Source organism: Phaethon aethereus (genome assembly GCF_964289735.1).
Source record: "Phaethon aethereus genome assembly, chromosome: 6".
Lineage (NCBI taxonomy): Eukaryota > Metazoa > Chordata > Aves > Phaethontiformes > Phaethontidae > Phaethon > Phaethon aethereus.
The window spans coordinates 29620122-29639573 of NC_138580.1; the positions used below are offsets into that span (position 1 = coordinate 29620122).

General features: G+C 40.1%; 1 protein-coding gene across 1 annotated transcript; it reads left to right on the forward strand.

The window, feature by feature from the left end:
• Nucleotides 1-839: 839 nt before the first annotated feature.
• On the forward strand, nt 840-12547 carry FASTKD2 (FAST kinase domains 2; the record flags this gene model as incomplete). The annotated part of the gene is made up of 11 exons (XM_082001352.1): nt 840-1523; nt 1935-2038; nt 3384-3492; nt 5015-5138; nt 7415-7554; nt 7857-8029; nt 8383-8546; nt 9571-9792; nt 10708-10792; nt 11869-11983; nt 12428-12547. The coding sequence occupies 11 exons, from the start codon at nt 840-842 to the stop codon at nt 12545-12547; spliced, it is 2040 nt and encodes a 679-aa protein (XP_081857478.1).
• Nucleotides 12548-19452: the final 6905 nt, after the last annotated feature.

The following is a 19452-nucleotide window of genomic DNA, read 5'->3' on the forward strand; positions in this document are numbered from 1 at the left end:
CGCCTGTCCCTTCCCGGCGCGGCTGAGGCGGGCAGCGGTCGGCATGGCATGCCACGGCTTGGCCCGGTCCGGCCGGATCCCCTGCCGTTGCGCCTGGGTGTTCCGCGCCGGTGCGGAGCCCCTGAAAGGCCTTTGTCCCCTTGGCGCCGGGCCGCGGGCCTACCCCGCTGGTACCGTACCCACTGGGCAGCGTTCCCAGCGCCTGCAGAAGGCGAGCCTGCACCGAGAGGCCTCGCCCCGCTTGGTGCGTGCCCCCGGCCCTGGGAGTGTGTCCGCGGGTTTGCCGCGGTCGCCGGGCTGGTGGCTCGCCCGTGTGGTGGCGGCAGGGAGGCTGGAACAGGCTGTTGGGTGGGACAGGCTCTTTGTGCCCGCAGCCGGGCAGGGTTCCGTTAATGGGAGCAGACGGTTGGCAGTGACCCATCAGAGCCCTGTCAGGAGACGCGTCTGCATGCAGAAACGTCAGTTCGGAAAAGACTCTCTCCTGGCATCGTTTTTGGTTAAAACATCAAAAAGGGAAAAGAGTTGACACCCAGGATGAGTTAGCCTTGTGTTGAGATGTTTGACTAAAATGTAGAAGACCCAATAAAAGTCCCTCTGCAAATCCTTTTTCCAAGGATCTTTTTTGAAAGCTTTTCTTTTTTTCCTGTAAAAGTTGTGCATAGGTTTGGCAATTGAAACTTTAGGAATTGAAAGTCTGGTGACTAATCCATACTTTTCAATTGTTTTTACAGATAAGTGATCTTGCGCAGTTTCTCCCTGACTGTGTCCACTGGTAGAATTTCACCGGATCCCTTACTTTGAGTTGGTATTTCAAATCTATTAATGAGAAATTAGCAAACATGAATAATAAAATAAGTTATTTGTTAAATACTGTTAGATGCATGCATAGGTGCAATTTTGTGCTCACTCCCAAATCTTCAGCCACAACAAGAAAACACATTTTATGGATTGGGAGATACAGGGATGCCCTGGAAAATGTGAACTTCAGGAAATTATTTTTAAATATTTGTCCTTCTCTTCATGGATCATCTCTTCGATTTCTATCTCAAAATACAGATGTTGTTAGCACAGGTGCTAAAATACAACCAGAGAAGAGTACAGAGGCTTTGGTGAGTGAGCAGGCTCCCCAAAGCTCCTTGGAACTTGAAAAATTGGATGATTCTGGGAGCTTCAAAGTGAAGAATGTAATGGATCATAGTGAACCATTCTTTAATAGTCTCCATAATTGTACCTGTCCTTGCGATGTACTGGACTTGGTTTCAGAGTCTGCTGTTTCCATTAAGCACTTCACAAATTGTTTAACTACACTATGGAGGCTCTTCAAAAACCTCTCTGAAGACCAGCAGCGCTACGAGAAGCAGCTGATCTTTGAGCACCCAGCTTTTGTCAAGCTTTGTCAGCAGCTGTTGCGGGACTCCAGAAGGATGATGCGGCGTGACCTGGTGTTCAGTCTGCATGCCGTGGTGAATCTCGGTGTTCCTCAGAACACTCTCCTAGTTCAGACTTTGGTGAGAGTGTGCCAAGTAAGTATCAAAATCCCTCTTCTAAGTTTGGGCTGAAACCTCGGGCGACTTCTGGGAGGCTGTACAACATCGTAGAGAGTTGGGTTACATTGCTGGTTTAGTCTGACGTTGCATGGAAACAGGGCTCCCACAGTTAATTTGTGTGTACTTCTAATTTCCTTAACTTTTGAAACCACTGCCTGATTTCAAACATATTTAATGGAGAGAAGTCTCAAAATTCATTACCCTTTTCAAATCAACTAAATTTGACTGATAACGAGACCTTGTAGGTCACTGCAGAATTAAAGCTTATGAATTGACTTCTGGGGGCAAAGAGAAGACAGCAGGTCCAGATTTAAGAGTGTTCAGTTTTTCTTTTCTGAAACATTTACTGGTCTGAAGTAATCTGACATTGTGAAAACTCTTCAACAGGAGAAGCTCAATCAACTTGATAACCGATGTATCTCAGTTTTGGCAACCACTTTAGCAGGGATGGATAAAGACAAGAATGTGAGCGCTCTTCAAGCTGGATTACAGTGAGAAAAATATATTTTTCACATGTTCTTCATATTTAAATGTTTGAATATATGTATTTTGGAAATCATGGAGGGAATGTCTGTGCATAAAAGACATACTGTGGTTTTAGGACCTTAATAATCACATGAGTGAACAGCTGTACAAGACACTGATTTTCGGCATTTGCAGTTTCAGGCAGAAAGGCTTCTGATGGCATAGGGTGCTGGACTGCTCTGCAGGGGATTCATATTCTGACTGGAGCTCCACCACTGTGGTTTTTTTGTGATGTTCATCAAGTCACTTTGCATATCTATGCCTCTGTTTTACCTGTGTGTAGAAAGGAGGCAATGAGAGTAGCTTATTTTTATGAAGTATTTTGATTCATCATGATGAAAAGTGCTGTTTAACAGACAGGAATATTTTCTTTTAATTTAGTAGGAAAAAATTAAGATGAAGACAAGTTTAGACTGTGTGCGTGCAGCAATGCCTTCTGCGTAGCGCTTTATCAGAATAACTTCTCTGGCCGTAGTGGTTTTCTTCTGCGCCAATGAGATTTATGTGGGTAACCAATCTGCTCAGTCCCATGAGACTAGGTATCAGGAAAAATTTCTTTACTGAGAGAGTGGTCAGGCATTGGAACAGGCTGTCCAGGGAGGTGGTGGAGTCACCATCACTGGAAGTGTTCAAAAAACGTGTAGACATGGTACTTCAGGACATGGTTTAGTGGGCATGGTGGTGTTGGGTTGGTGGTTGGACTTGATGATCTTAAAGGTCTTTTCCAACCTTAATGATTCTGTGATTCTGTGATCTTGTGCTTGTGATCCCTCTGTGTTACGATACCACCTTCTGTTCTTGCAGCCCACAGCACTGCTTGTTTGGTTTTTTTCCTCACTTGCGCCAAGTTGTTGTCAGCATCTGTCCCCAAGTTTCCTAGCTGTTTCAGAACTTGCCTGGACATAGGTGATTCTGTGATAAAAATGTGCAGGGTTTTTTTTTTTTTTTGTAGAAGGGACTTAATTCCTCGAGACTTAACAGCACTCAGTCACTTAACAGTCACATGTGCAGTCTGGTCAGATGTCCTTGCTGTTTATGTGTCAGCAACAACACTCATCTATCAGGATAACATTAAGAAAGCATATATAATTATTTCCATGTGCAAACTATCTGTGCTGCAGCTACATCATGTAGAGTTATGCCAGCCTTGCAAAAAAGGAGGTGGGAAGGGAACAGGGAATTACAGCTTTGACTTGGGAGTATATTCGTGAGGGAGAATGGGGGTACTTACCTGTTTCTGCTGAAATGAGGAAAGCTCTATTAAACAGTTGCTCTCCCTAGCTTAAGGCCTTGTGTATGTTTCTTCATCAGATTACTGGTGGAGCAGCGCATTCCGGGTATCAGAGACATCTTTATACTGCAAAACCTCATGAAATGCATGGGAAAAGATGCTCCAGTCTTTCTGAAAAAGAAATTAGAGGTAAATTTAGTTGGAGGCTCATTTTCACTTCCACAAAGCCTGTGCTTTTGTGTTGTTTATAAATTGTGTATGGTTCTTTCCAGACACTCAAAGATAAAAAAAAGGTTAACTGAATTTGCTATGTGAATCATAGTCAGCTATTTCTGCAGGAAGAACTTAAATTTGGAGGCTGGGAATAACCCACCATGAAAGGGTGCAGAAAGCAGTGGAGATGGTACAGAAGGAATTGAGGCAGTAAAATAGCAGTGCCCTCACCTCTTGTTTGGGTTAGCCATGTGGTATTTCACAGAAGAACTTACAGGCTGTTCCTGATTCCCTTGCCTAGCTTGTGGCTGGAAGACGAGAAGGCAAAAAACTATCCTGTGATGATGCTGTGTCTAATAATGGTACAGGTCTAGAGGACCGATGTGAGTGAGATACCAGGAGAACTCACCTAGCTCATGGCCCTATATTTCTGTGTATCTGAAAGGTCCCCTGGGAAATACAGTACTTGTGAGCAGGCTATAGGTTTTATGTCACGGCATACTGTGTTTCATCCCGTTAAAGACATTTTTTTCAAACAGGGCCTGCTAGCATATTCATCGTATAGCTGAAGGGCTCTGAGGTCAGAGTTTGTAATAGCATTCATGAGGAAGTGTGGGAGGATACTACTGATGGGAAACTGGGCAAGAATAGAGCAGTGCAGGGGGCTCATGCAATGTGTTAGGTATAAGTAAATTGTAAAGGTACCAGTTTTTACAAGATGGTGAGAAACTGGCTGAAGATGTGGTAGAATACGGAACTGAGAGGAAAGTAATAATTCTGTTTGTTAACTGAAGGGAGCTCTTAATTTTCTGAGCCTACAGGGTGCTATTTTTAATACTGTGTAATTTCTATTGTAGACACATTTTGTATTTAACCTTTGATATGCATACAGTAAGAATATTGCATTTTAATAGCCAATATACTTTGTAGTCTCATTTTTAATGTCATTTATATCAATCTAATTACTGCTTTGATAAATGAAGTCTCTTTTGTGGCATCAGAGCTGACCTTTTGTGCCTCAGTCCACATCTGTAGCTGGGTGTTTGTATTAAAGATATGCCACTTGGTGTGCCGTTGGATCACTTTGAAGGCTTACAGCTTTCACGCGCATCCAAAACAGTCATTGGAGTACTATTAAGTAAGTCAACTGTGACAATTTTACTTCTGCTACTTTTTAAAGAGTTGGTAGAAGATACATATTCACAGTATTTGGAAATGAGCTTTACTGAGACTTCTTTCTTTTAAAAAAACATATAAAGGCAAATTGCTGGGAACTGGCATAGTGATGTGCTTCTAGAGCACTTGTTCTGCTATAATTGCGTATTAAGAAATTGAGAGTAGTTACTTTATGCTTTTTCTGTTTGTTGCTCCTTTTTCTTTCACGTAATTCTGAATGGGCTAAGGAATTTGGGAAGGTTTTGGTGAAAATGCCTTCACCACAAAGCAGTGATAATGCATCTGAAGAATGAAGGATTTAACAAACTCTAATTCACTTTAGATGGCAGTTTTGAAAGAGATAGACCATCTGACTTTCCCGAATGCTCTGCGTGTGTTTTTGGCTCTTGTTGCAATGAATTATTGTTCCATTCCAATCCTGAACGCCTGCAGTAAAATGATCCAGGGTAAGAAAAAAATATGTTTATTAAATTTCCCTTCCTTATACCAAATTCTTGCTAATTATTGTGTCATCTCCCTTTTCTGTTTTCCTTTAAAACTCAGGAAACATCTTTGTTTTACAGGATATTATAGTAATGTGGAGCCATCTGACAAGCAGCAAGGCAGAAAATTACTGATCAATAATGAAAGCAAATAGCTCTTGTCAACTCTGCCCTTCTTAACATTTACCTGAATTATGTATTTTTCTTTGCATTTTTCTGTATGCTGAATTTAAGAAAAAGAATTGAATTTTAGCAAGAAAAAATACATTTCAGATAAACTTTTAAAACAAATCTGAATTGGAAGTGGACATCTTACAGGATGGGTTGGGGGCTTAATGTGATTTGTTCATAAACTAAAGGGAACATAATGTTTCCCTGATTAATTGGATTTAATTATTGAATGCTGCTTAATAACTGATATCATGCTGCAGCCCAGAAAAAAATTAAATGAAAGCTAAAGCTTTCACCTCTTTCCATACCTTTACAATACATTTCTTAAGTTTACATGGTCAGTATGTATTGATTCACACTTAAAATACATATGAATTTGCGTCTAAAAAAAACTTAAGATAGCAAAATAGCATTCTTAACATAAATAAACCAGGAGTGTTTGGGCTTGTTGTACAGCCTTTATTTGTCCTGGTTGTTCAGATGTGTTACGACATGGTCTTTAATTACACATACTGGCTTCTCCCATAGGACTTTTCACCACAGTCAGTACGCAGGCTAGATGGCACACACAGAGTGAGCAGCTGCTCAGTATTTTTTTCTGCATTTTTTAGTGCATGTTCTCAGGACTTACATGCTGCACATCGTGCAAATGATGCTCCAGGGACAAAGTGATTAATTTCTGGACAGAAATGACACCTATCAGAGGCTGGAGATGGAATAGGAAGAGGAGAGAGGGGCACTTTTTGGGGCCCATGGGGCAAAGGAATTCTTCATGAGGTTTTCCAGGTCCTGTGCTGTTGCTGGGAAAAGGTCTCCCACACTCCTATATCTGGGGACCTGACCAGCATTGTAGTAACTGTGTACTTCATAGGTACTTACTGAGTTAATTTTTGCAGCAGCAAGGGAGTGACCCAGTGGTGATACTAATTTTCTAATTATGCAGGCGAGAGAGATTAAGGTCAAAATGTCTAGTAATATGAGACTCCCTTAGCCTGTTTTCTTTAAGAATACCTAGCATTACAAATCCCTTTATTTGATGTAAGGCTCTCATTGGCTTCAATCACAGTTGTCAGCACTCAGCACTTCAAGAAATGACATAACAGTGCTCAGTTATGCTCAGCCTGGAAAATCACTGAGCACAACTCAGAGGAGTCAAATTCAGTTATTTTCCTGCTATCCTCTTGAGTCCTCTGGCAGAGGAAAAGATAAAGTCTAGTTTTGATGGGTGCTGATCCTACTACTGTGACTATGCTCTTTTCTCTTGCAGTCACTGTATTTCATGATATGTGTGCCCCTCATTGCAGCAAACGAAGTGGGATGATCAGGAGAGAGCTCTGTTCTTCAGTACTTAATCTTTTTCATCTCAGGAGTCGGTCCATCTTGTGTGGCAGATGAAGCAGCAGTCTTGTGCAGAAGTCTGTTGTCATCGAGCACTCAAATCTGTGTCATCATGCTTATATGCCAGGGGGTTACGTTATGGTTCCATATTTTCCAATTTGGCATACACTAATTCTTTAGTGCTTGACAGCCTTTAGTGCTTTTTAGACATAGACTCATATTTGTGGTTTCTTGCCATTTTGTAAAGCCAAATGGGAAAAAAATTGTAAATTTCATCATGTGCTAATACCTGATTAATGAGGAGCGTTAGCTCCACCTCTTTGTTACTCCCTCAGCTGACATGGTGGACAGCCCAAAGTTTCAGTCAGTACTACAGGGGCTAGCCTGAGAGTTTCCGTGCTGAGTGCAGGGAGATGCTGAAAATCAAGAATCCTGGAACAGAAGATGTTCTGGGAACACAATCTTCTTGCTTCTTTTGTTAATTTCTCCCCTTTTGCTGATTTATCCCTTCTAGTTTGATCCTGACTCATTTTGGTTTCTTCTACCTCTCAGTTTCTTCATGTGTTTTAGCTCAGCTGACTTTGCCTAGCTAGTCTTGGCCTGTTCCACAGTTCCTTATCTGATTTTTTTTTTCCCTCCTCCATCCCGTAGCCAAACTGTTCCCACAATGGCTCTGACCAATAGCTCCCATTGCTTTGTATCATTTGTCCTATTTTGCTCCTCTGTTACAGAGAATGTCCATGATGCTCCATTTCGGCAGTTAATTCTCATTCTGGAAGCTTGTTACAATCTCCAGTACCGTAATGTAAAACTGTTTTCAACATTAGCAGACTATGTTAATTCTACTGCCTGCCTTTGGGACAAAAGACAGGTGAGTTTAAGACCACACAATTTATAGTGGTACTAGTAGAATATCTGGTGCTTTCCATTTTGCCTTTCTTCATGTTTTTGTTTGGTCTTTGAAGAACAGATTTTTTAGGAATACCAATCTGATGAAGTTGATACAGTTAAATTTTTAAAATGCTCTTCTATTTACTGATGAATAAAGACATAAGAAATGAAAGGGGTGTTACGGTTTGAAAAATTGGCTTTCATTAAAAGTACCTATTATTAAATCAACAGGTAGGATCCACTTTACTGGCTTTCTTGACCTCATAAAATCTTTTCTTTTAGATTATCCTGTTTCTTTCTGCCTTCGAGACACTTGGTTTTCAGCCTAGTGAGCTGATGGATCTTTTTGCTGAGAAGCTGACAGAAGACCCTGAGTTCCTCAACTTGAAAAACCTTTTGATTGTTCTCCGAGTGTATTCACGACTCAACTATGTTCCCAGAGGCCAAAACCACCTGTAGGTTTTCATTTAGAATTCCTGATAATACATTATGTAGTCATTATAGAGTAATGTATGGCAACAAGTATTTGATTTCAGTTGTGAAAGAGTTCATAATCCTGTTTTATTAATCAGTAAGGTAAATTTGCTGTGTCTTTTTACTTTTTTTCTCTGTAATTGAAAATGGAGACCTTGGTTCTAGATTGACCAGGCTACTAAATCTGTTGATAGGTAGCTGTACCAAAAGCTAATGTTAGATTATATAACATATGATTATGCAAGTTAATAAAGATTTCTAACTTGTATTTTTGTTTGAAACCTATATAGCCTTATTTGTGTATTTAGATACTTTTCTTCTGCTTTTGGACAAGGTTTTTTGAGACTCTTCATAGCTGCTTGAATAAGTACCTCCCTCAGATTTCCAACACAGACCTGCTGAAAGCAGTGTATTCACTCTGCATCTTAGGATATCTTCCTCATCGTGCACTTGATGAGCTGCTGCAAAAGGACAGCAGGGATGAACTTCTACTGTCAGGTCAGGCCTTACTTTGTCATGTTCTTATTTTAAAAGGGGTAGTCTGCCTCCGTACATAATTTGTTGTAATTGTGTTAAAAGTTGAGAAATTAAAGAATGCGAACATGATTAATATTAAATTTGAAGTACTCAAGACAAAGCTAACGTAGTGATGGTGAGCTAAGTGATCTGTTTCTGCGCTAGGGCATCAGGCTTATTGTCTTGGGCCCCATGGTGGCAACAGTTTAACAGTAGGTGTGCACATGGAGAGAGGTGAATACGAGATTTGTGGAAATGGTAGAAATGTGTAAGAGCCAGGGGTTCTATCTTTGACAAATATTCAGGCACTTTTAAAGACACAGGAAGTCTTAGCCTTTGTAAACCAACTTTAGTACCTGGAATCATGAGTAAAAGGGTTTTTTTGACTGCTCTGAGTTATAATGAGGAACTTGGAATGGGTTGTAGTAGAATTTGGTTTCCACATTACAATTCTCTAAAGCCAGTAGAGTAGTTCAGTGGAGCAGAAATTCAGTGTAGAGTAAAACACTGTGTCTTGCTGTTGAGCCTGCTATGACTGAACCTGAAAGCTGTAAAGCTGTAACACTTAGAGGTTGTGCAGCTTAGTATTCTTGAAGTACGGTTTCAAAATTACAGCCAAGTCTGATACCCCTTTTTTGTTTTATAAATAGCCTTCTAGTTGTCTGGATTTTGTAAATGTTTTTTATACCTGCTCTCTCATTCCATATTCTCCTTAAGGCTCCTGTAATAATTGATTGCATGCACAGAGCTGTGTACAGTAGAGGGGAAAGACTGGATAAATGGGCAGGTCCCAGCTGTAGACTTTAATATTATAATTAGTGAATTGATGGTGTATATTTAGCAATATATTGAAGATACTCAATAACATTCAGTGAAAAAAACAATTGGGTTTTGATTCTTACATTGAAATTCATTTGCTCTGCCAGAACAAACTATAAATGATAATAAAATGAAAGATTCTGTGGAATGATACATTGGATGTAATATTTTTTGTATCCTTTTTCAGGTGATCTTTACAAAGAACAAAAGGAAATGATGCTTCGCTGTGTGAAAGCATGTATGGAACTCGATAGCCCTTCCTTCACAAAGCCTGCATTTGTGCTGACTGAGGATTTCTCCTCATTAGTATCTTTTAATCTCAGAAAGGCTCGGGAGGCACTGATAGAACTTCTGGGAGACGAGAACATGTTTCGGCAAAATGTTCAGCTGCCATATAAATATCATATTGGTATGAAGTCAAATTACTGTCATATTCTTTTTAATGTAGATTTATAATTTCCAAAATAATAAGGTGGTAACAAATTTGTTCAGGGTGCAAGTGATTAAAAGTATAACACTTTGAAAACACAGTATTTTAACAGATGATGTCCTTGATTGGTGAACCAAAGTTACTTTCTAGGATGCTTCTGTTAAAGTGTTAAAGTCAGTTTACTAAAACTTTATGATTGCTCTTATTCACAAAACTGCTTTGGACTTTTTGTTAAGCATTACCAAGCAGATGTTAATTGTATATAAATCCAATATGGCCAACTGTTTTAGAGAGTTGACATGTTACTACTAAATCACATTAGAAACAAAGACAAACAGCAGCCGCCTTTTGTTCTCTGACTTGTTTCTTCTCTGAAGCTCTGGTTAAGGTTTGGGTCCTACTTTCATTTATCAAATGGGATATGACCTTCTTTGACAGGTGATTGTTTCATAATAGTTGGTTTCTTTTATATTTTGATATTGCTTATTTTTTTGCCAGCCACCCAGCTTACCAATTTTTCCGTATTTGTAATAATTTTCTTCCTAAGTATTTCTAATGAGGAATCGGATTACAGGAAAATCTGACTAGGTACGACAGATTGAGATCAAGACTAGTTTCTTTAAACTATGATTTCACTCCCATGAAGTTATATCTACAGTTTCCAAAAGCAAATGTGTTTTTTTCTGGAGATGTGCAAGCTATAGCTGTTTATATTGGTTGCAGGGACGGAAAAGCCATCAGTAATATGTAAATTATTAGAGAACAGTAATTAGAAACAGAGCAGTGATGGTGTCTATCAATTTTTTCAAATGAGCTGTTCATTTGAAAACATTGTATTGAAAACATTAATTGTAACCTCTTTCAGTGTTAAATGTTTTGTTGTTTTGTTTTCAGATTTTGAAATCAGAATGGATTCAGACAGAAAGAAAGTGCTCCCAATAGCTGCAACAGATGATCATGCTGACTCAAGTGTTCAAAGGTGTCTTTTTTGACTGCGTATTTTTTATAGCAGGCTAGTTTTATTTGTATGTATTCCATCCAGTTACTTCTTTGGTTGACGATTTGCAGAAGCAAAAGCTAACTTAGTTATTTGTGCTCACTGAAATACACAAAAATTGCTATATCAGTTCAGAGCAGCAACTCATCCAGCTCACTGCCGCCTTCTAACAGAGGCTAAAACAACATTTCAGAGAAAGAGGCAGGAAACATCACAGTAATCTGATACTTTTGTAAATACATGTTTGGAAGTATGACTGATATCCCTTCCACAAAGTTGCTGCTTACGGGTTTTAAAATTCCAAGTATTTGTGTGTCCAGTTAAACATTCAGTTATTCTCTTGAAGTCTCTAAAATGTGCCTCTCAATGGTATGTTATGGCAATTAATTCAGCTGCTGAAATATAATTTAAATAAAAAGGATCATCATGTCCACATTTCAGGTGATTGATTTAATCTTGTGTAGAAGAATGACCTCTCAGTAACTGAAGTGGGACATGTATCATTTAAAGAACACTTAAGTAGAATTGGGTAATACTGAACATTTACGTGCTGGATCACTGCACAGCACTGTATTTTGTATAGTTTGCTTTTTGGGAAAAGGAGAGCTAGTGAATTGTGTAACAGAAACTCACTGTCAGGCTTCCAAGGCATTCAGCTTTCCTCACCCTTCAAAGTGGGTTTTTATGTCAGGAAGTAACTGATTCTGAATATTAGCAAAGGAGCAAAGTAAATGCAGAAGCTGTCAAAATAGTGTAGAATTTTGAATTATCTATTTCCTTGTCATTGTAGAAGAAGTGGAGATCTAAGGACTTAATTCTGCCGTAGGTGTTTGGGTAGATGCTAGTACTTGTGTGAAGCTCATGGAAAAAGAGCGGGTGTAAATTACTTAGCTCTGGAGAAGGAAAAGGATAATGACATTTGTGCAGTCCTGATATTTTGCCTACCATAAAGACAGCTATATATTCTGCACTGTTAAAGGACATGATTGAATCATTGTCTTAAAAATGCTTACTCTGCATTTGTACAATGGAGTCTTCCCTGCTCTTCTTGATTGTAGATTGGCTTTTCTCTTTGTTCCACTGTCTGCCTTCTGTGTGGGTACAACGCACCCCCAAGGGAAGCTGGCAATGAAGAAGCGGCATCTAAATAAACTGGGTTATCATGTGATTCTGGTAAGAAGAGTCCAGTTATGCTGTTTTGGTGCTGTTATCAGCACAGTGATGAGTGTGTTTGTTTGGTAGAACAGGCCTTGTAGGGAATGGTGAGCCTTCTCCACAGTGGTAATTGTATATCATCTGTACTTAGAAGGTAGTGGTGGTGTCACTAGAGAAAGGACCGAGGAACTCTAAAAGATAAGCTACTACTTATCATTTTCAGTGAAATAAATATAAACATAGTTCAGGGGGGAAAAAAAATCAAGCCACTGAATTGCTTTGTACCTACGTGACTTTGGCTTATTGCCCTGATTTTTATAGAATGAATGATTCAAGTCAACTTGTTTTCAAAATGCAGTGACTCCCTATGGCCTTCCCATCACTGAATGCTTGGTTTGTGGACCAGGGTAGTTTGCTAAAAACAATGTAACTAACGTACCCTTTCCTTTTCCTTTCTTCCAGGTCCTGAACAAGAAGTTTCAGGAAATGACAAATAAAGATGCAGTTGAGTTTTTGAAAGGAAAAATTTATTCAGAAAATGCTTTCCCTTTTTCTGAAGTGACTGTGCAGGATAATAATTAAAATTAACTAATAATTTTGGGTCTCCTGTTGTCTCTTTTTCCTATGTAATTAATGTAAGATTTTAATGGAAGTGATAAGCAGTTTTATATACAACTGCCTACTCCAAAGTGTTACAGATTGAGAAAAGCTTGTAAAGTGAGCGATATCTGCTGATAGTGGGGGTTTTCTTTTGTGAAGTGGGAGTGGTTTTTTTTTAGTGGAAGGAACTGCTTAATTTATCCAAAAAGCATCCAGACATCTTTTGCTGTTGAAATGCCTTAATCCTGTCTTCACTTTGCTTCCCCTCCTTCATACCCCAAGTCAAGTTTCTTTCTTCTCTTGAGCTGGGTCAGGGAAAGTAAGTGACTATTTCAAGTGCTGTTGGAACCTGGCCTGCAAATATGCACTAGAAAGATTTCCCCCCCCACCCCACCACCCCCTGTGTTCTTTATGCAGAACTGTAGATGGTGAAGCAGTAAATAACTCAGCCTAAGGGGTATATTAAAAAAATCCAAAGTTAAGTGAAAAGTCTCTGAAGAAACCAATCTCACTCAGTTTTCAGAAGATGAGGCCAATAATGGTTCTGTTAGCTATATACTTTTTCTTTCGAACCTTTTGCCTCACTGCTGCTGTAATAGATTTTGAGACTTCTTGCTACAAGAACACAGGTCTGGCATGTCTTTATGAACTGACTCTTGCTCTCTGTTTCTGATGTTAGTGTCTCCACAACTATTTAAAGAGGTGTTGCAATACTTAGATTTGTTCATTACGTACTGTGATGCATCTCCACTGGCCTGTTATGTAGTGGTGGAATTGATTACATTGGCAGAGTCCTAGAAGTCCGAAGCTGCTTTGAGCTGAAGGAGCAGAGAGAACTGATACATCTTTACCATTCTTGGTAACATTTACTGGTAAAAACCCTTTGTTGTGCTGGAGTTGCTGAAGTGCTTACTAGGACCATTGGAATGCTCAACATACATTTACCAACAACGGCTTGCTTGCTTCTGTGGTGTAATTGGATCCTGAGTCACAATTTTGCTGTAGCGAGGCCACAGCCGCATCGGCGCGAAGGGAAACAGCAATACTTTCTACAGTGACTGTGTGCTACCTAATGGTGGTGCCCTTGCCTCACTTGATAATCTACAAGCACTGTGTTCTTTGTCTTTCTGAAGTAGCGTGAACACATGGTTTAGGTATTACAATGATGAGACAAAAAAGGTATTACAGTGATAAGGCGAAAAGAAACAATGTGCTTAAAAATAATCACTGCTCAACTTCTTGCAGAACATGTAGATAGAATATGGTGCACATTTATGAAGGAAACTGTGCAAGCAAAGCAGCATTGTCACGGCAGCCTGGCATGAAAAGCAGAGAGCTGTTCAGCATTTCAGTCTCTGAAATGGAGCACGTGCAGAGAAACAGATTTGATGCAATTGTAAAACTTAACAACCGGAGCAGAGTTCATCTGCTTGACTTGATGAGACATTTGCTGTGTCCCCTTTTTGGATCTGCTACTTTAAGAAAGCATTGTCTGTACAAATTCCTCTGTGAAGCAGACTGGTCAGAGCCATTCTGATGTTCTGAGCTGGTGACTGACTCACAGCCCCGGCCTGCGCTGGAGAAGGTCTGAAATACTCTCTGCTGGAGAGCCGGGTAGTGTTGAGGGCTGTATTTGAGAAAGCATTTGGTGCTGTTCGAAGCTGAAGCTCTGCAAGCCAAGCTAATGCAGTGTCAACTGTGGCTTTTGCCTGGGCTGGGGAACTGCATCCTCCGCTTTGAGCTTTTCAGTCAGGTCCTCAGTAGCAGGTATGTAGCTCCCATCTCTTCAGGGACAAAACACCAGGCAGGCAAGTATACTGTCCTCAGGTGCCAGCAGCCTGGACAGAATTAGCCACCAGCAGGCAGAAAACAGCATGGCATGTTACATTAAATTAGCTGATCACCATCTTTTCTTTCTTTTTTTAAACACCTTACAAGTAGGTGGAAACTTATACAAGCAGTATAGAAGTACAGTAGTCTGCTACAATGATGATCTTGCTTATTAAAATACCTTGCTTTATGCTGCCTCAATAATTTAAGTCATTACTATGTCACCTACACTGATTCACGGTGTGAAGCAGTATGTAGCTGCTGCCAGAGTGACTTCAGAGCTGTGGGTTTCTTGAATGTTTACATCTGCTAAAAAGCTACTCTGCTGCTATGTATGGAATATACCCAGGTTTCTCAGGTGTCAATTCATGAAGTAAGGGAGATCTAATCCACTGTTTTGTCCGTTACAATCTGTATTTAGAATACCATTCTCCTCTCTCTCCTGAATCATGCTTATTAAAATTAGTGGGAGACTCACAAGATCAACAATAATTATTTTGCTCGCGTAATTGGGGGTTTTTGTCACTGCATGGATTGCTCAGTGCGAAAGGTGCAAAATCCCCCTTTTTAAGTGAAACGGATACTAAACAGATGTTTTTAGCTGACCTGCCAGTGAGGCTAACAGGAGATGCAAGCTGCACCTTTCTCTACCATTTTCACAGTCTGCCTGCAGACTCAGGAACACATGTTTCTTACCTTTATTCACACTTGGAACACTTGGTAAGTGCAATGGCTGGAGATTTTTTCTGAACAGGGAATGAGGAGCCAGGAAGCTGAATATGGTTTTACTTCATACAGCCCATGGGTGTATCTTAATGGATGGAACCCAGACATTTACCGTGGTGTTTGACTCACTAAAGGTATTTCAAGGGTGTAGCAAGGCCAAGGTTCTCAACCCCGTGTAAAGTAAAAATAGGTAATTTATTAAGTAAACTAAATTGCTGAGGGAGGGGAGGATCTTCAATGAATTGAAGGCTTGTTAAAAAAATAAAGGAAGTATGGGGCTTAGAGTAATTATGAAGCAAAGACAGCAGACAGCTGCACAGAGCAACCATATAGTTGACCAGATTCTTGTACAAAGGCAGCATGTTCTATTCTTGGGCCACAAAGAAGTCTGAAAAGTAGATCCATACAAATCTTTCCTTCATTCTGAGCTATGAAATACTGGACTTAAGTTTTTGTTGTGCTAATCTCAAAGAAACAAATACTGCCTTTTATGATTCCTGTTTTTTACATGCTGCTTGCTGTCAGACATTTTTAGATTCATAAATCTTACCTTATTACAAAACAGTAAAGTGCCATGATAAAGCTGGCTTATCTGGTAAATTTTTCCTGGAGAATAATGCATATATTGTTCATCCCTTGAATTTTCCAGGTCATCTGAAGGATATCCACATACAGAAGGGTGACAAGCTCAGATCATTGTCATATATCACACAATCAATAAGAAAACATTGAGAGAAGGATTTACAAATGTAAGTTATATAGCAAACTTCATTGGCCAAGGATGATGTTAAGCACCGCAGGATGTATGAACAGATCTAACATGAGAGCAAGAAACAGGAAGGCAGAAGGTGTGGGCTGGAAGGGTCAAGAAGGCTCATACGTGGACAGAAAATAAACTAGTACCATCTGAGCAAAAATGAAACAAAGTTTGTCAAGTAATGGAGAATGAGAACAGTGAGTGTTTGGAAAAACAAATTGTTTCCATAAGCAGCTGGATTTGCAGATCCTGATGACATGTAGTTCCCTCCTGCTTGGACTTGCTTATGTCTAAAAACAGTTTTGAGCCCTAACTCCAGCCTTCTCAGGGTATGAAATATTCCTGACATTCATTCACAAGAAACATCCAGGAACCCTCTTTAAAACTTCCACCTTGCTCTCATCTGGCCAAGATGCTCAAAAGTGACTGAGAAAGAGAGACTAAAAGTAAATGGCAAGAATTTGATTTTTGTTAAGAAATCAGAATCTAAATAAACTGGAGCTTGAAATTAGAGATTGAAAATATGTTTCTCAGGTATTATTGCACCTGTTTCTGCATAGGCAAGAGGTTGAATAATGCTTTGCATGCAGAGACCTAGAGATGTGGCTCTGGTCAATTGCTAAAGTGAAGAAAATGCCAAGACTTCCCTCTTATGTTTAAGGTTTTTTTCCCTGGCTATTGCAGTAGGTATTATTTTATATTGCCATTTGTTAATGTTAAGCTATTCTCTTTGCACACAAATCTCAGAACACAGAAGCTTGCATGAATGAGGTTCCAGTTTCAATACCTCTTTACTGACACTAGAATATCTGAATTAAAAATAATTGCAGGTGTTTTGTAGATCTCAGAACAAAAGCAGAGCCATGGATATCTGTTGTTCTCTACATGCGTACTTTTAAAGCAATTATGGTATTTAAGCATAGGGTTTACTGAATATGTAACCCTGTGGTTTTGTTTGCATTGTTCTTCTAAGTGATGCAAATACAATGGAACTCTGAACTATGTTTAAGACCTGTCCTTCTAGTTGTAGCAGGTTTCCCCCTTTTTTTACTAATTCCGGACAACCACAGTATAAAGTGAAAGTATGAACATGGTGGCAACTGTAAACAGCCACCCAGGAACAAGAAAAAGGAGAATCTGTCTTTGGGTCTGCAGCAAAACTCCGTGTCCACAGATAACTAGTGAGCTTTTTGTTTCATTCTGTTCCCTCCCTCTGAAAATGCTCCTATGCTACACTAACATTGTTGCCATGGCACCCATCAAACTCAGATACACTCCTGCTTTATGTATCAAGATGCAAATTTTCATGAACAGGAGAACTTCTTTTCACTGCTATAGGTAAGGGACTCTATCCATGCCTCCAGAGGCAATTTACTGAACACTCTTTGTCATTCCTTAGTATGTGCCATAGTTTACTCTTATCAATTCAATCCACAAAGGGCACTTGCTAAATTTTCTGTATTTGCCTGTTTGCTTTTCATGGTACAGATTCCCCTACACATCATCTGTATTCGACCACCCTTTAGGAAGGTGGGGAAGTGTGTGGGGAGTGTGGGGAAAGGGGGAGTGGCTCATCAGCTGGTTTAAATTGAAGTCAGGACACTACAGCAATACACACCAGCTGAGGCTGTGGCTCTACAACTTCAAAGGAGAAAACCTGAACAGTTATGTGAGCCCACTTTTCTCCTTCTGCAGCAGGGAACAGCTGGTGAATCGGACTGTGGCTGCACAGAGACTAGTGTAAATGGTGAGAGTTATCACTGAAATCTTGACATGTACTGACACAGATGAGAGAATATTCAGGAAATACACAGCGGCTTGCTGTGGAGGAGATTATATATTTGTATGTTAAGATGTTACTGCACACAACAGCCAGGGAGGGAGGAGGAACCAAGCACGGAGCCCACATTTGAAATTTCACTCACATAATAAAAGATTATTTAATCTTTTAAAATATACATATTGAAGACCAATACTGGGTTGTTACTTGCCCTTTGTGCTGGCTCAGCAGTTTGATACCAGCTTTAGCAAGTTCCTTGACACAGGGAATTCTCTGGAAAGTACGAAAGCAACCTAAACCCCTTGTACACTGCGGAGTATGAGGCAAGAAGATGGTAAAGTCTGCTGATGCATTTGTCTCTCTTGTTTTAGAATATGCTCCATTTTGCCAATGAATGATTATCCCACTGATACACTGTCTTCTAAATAAATCTTCAGTCTGGGTCACTTCTGTGTAAATGTAAGGAAAATGATGGAGATCTGAAAAGTTAAGCAGGAAAAAAAAAAGGTGTGTGCATGTGTGTTTGGAGATTTGCTCTGTATCAGTCGATGCTCAAGGAACAGTACAAAATGGTGAATGCTTCACTGATGTCAGCAAGAACACTTCCTTCTCAGTAGCAGTACTCGCCCCCAAAAGGTAGTACTGGGGAGGATGAAAGTTGGTTTGCTTTCTGCTGATGCAGAATAAAAAGAGAACTTTCCAAACTTTCCACTGCTGGAAAGTTTGATAGGTTTGTAGGTTTTATATTCATTTGCTGAATCTAATAACTCAGTATTGGAAGGGGAAAAAAGAGAACAACAATGAAGGTATCAAAACCACTCTCTCTGAGCAGAGGATAAGATGATCTGACACTAAGGCATTAGACAGAGGCATGGGGAATCTGAGTTTAGTTCCCTGCTTGCCACCACTTACCTGTCTGCTCATGGGCAAGTCATGGTCAAGTCCCCATGGCACACCCAGAGTCCTGGTGTTTGCACCCTTCTCGGCAGTGCCATGACTCAAAGGAATGCCCTGCTTGGTAGCAGAGGCACAGTCCCAGCACAGCCAGGTGTCTGTGTTCCCTGACTGTATAATGGGGGTGTCCCCATGTCGAGCTGCTTGGATTTGTAAGCTCTCCCAGGCAGAGCTGGTTGATGTTTCAGATCCACTCCTTGTACAAAGAGCAGTAACAGTTCAGCCATGACAGTGGAGAAAGTCTTGGCTAATTGTTAAAGGCACTGCTTCCTTTGCTGAAGAACCCCAAAATTTGTGACCAATGCAAGCCATGTCAACAGCCTTACTGCAAACTACCCAGTCCTGTCACAAGCACTTCAAAGTTACACTACCCAGTCCCTTCCCCACATACTATTATCAGCAATGATTTTGTACAAAATCAGACACCAAAATACAAGCTGTTTGTACTGCATGTCACACCCATAGATACACAGGACACTTCAAACTCAGCTCATAAATTCTTTAAGGCTCATTTGCAAAAATACACCGGAAATTCTTCTGAGTGTAAGTTACACCGAATGTGCTTGTTTGGCTCAGACAAGATCCGTTTTGAGATCTTTTGTCAGGTACTATTCGTTTCATTAATAATTACTGCGATTCCTCGGGGACGTCATGACAATTTTTAACAGATCCTCATGCAGATTGAGGGGTGTACATACATAACTGCATGCATACGAGCAATATTGTTATGCTCAGTGGTGCTGGTATTGAACAGAAAGCTAAGTATGTGTGTATCATTGTTGATAGAACGGAGGCCAAAGGTTAATATGAACATGTTTTATAGCTGCAAAAGCTAATTAC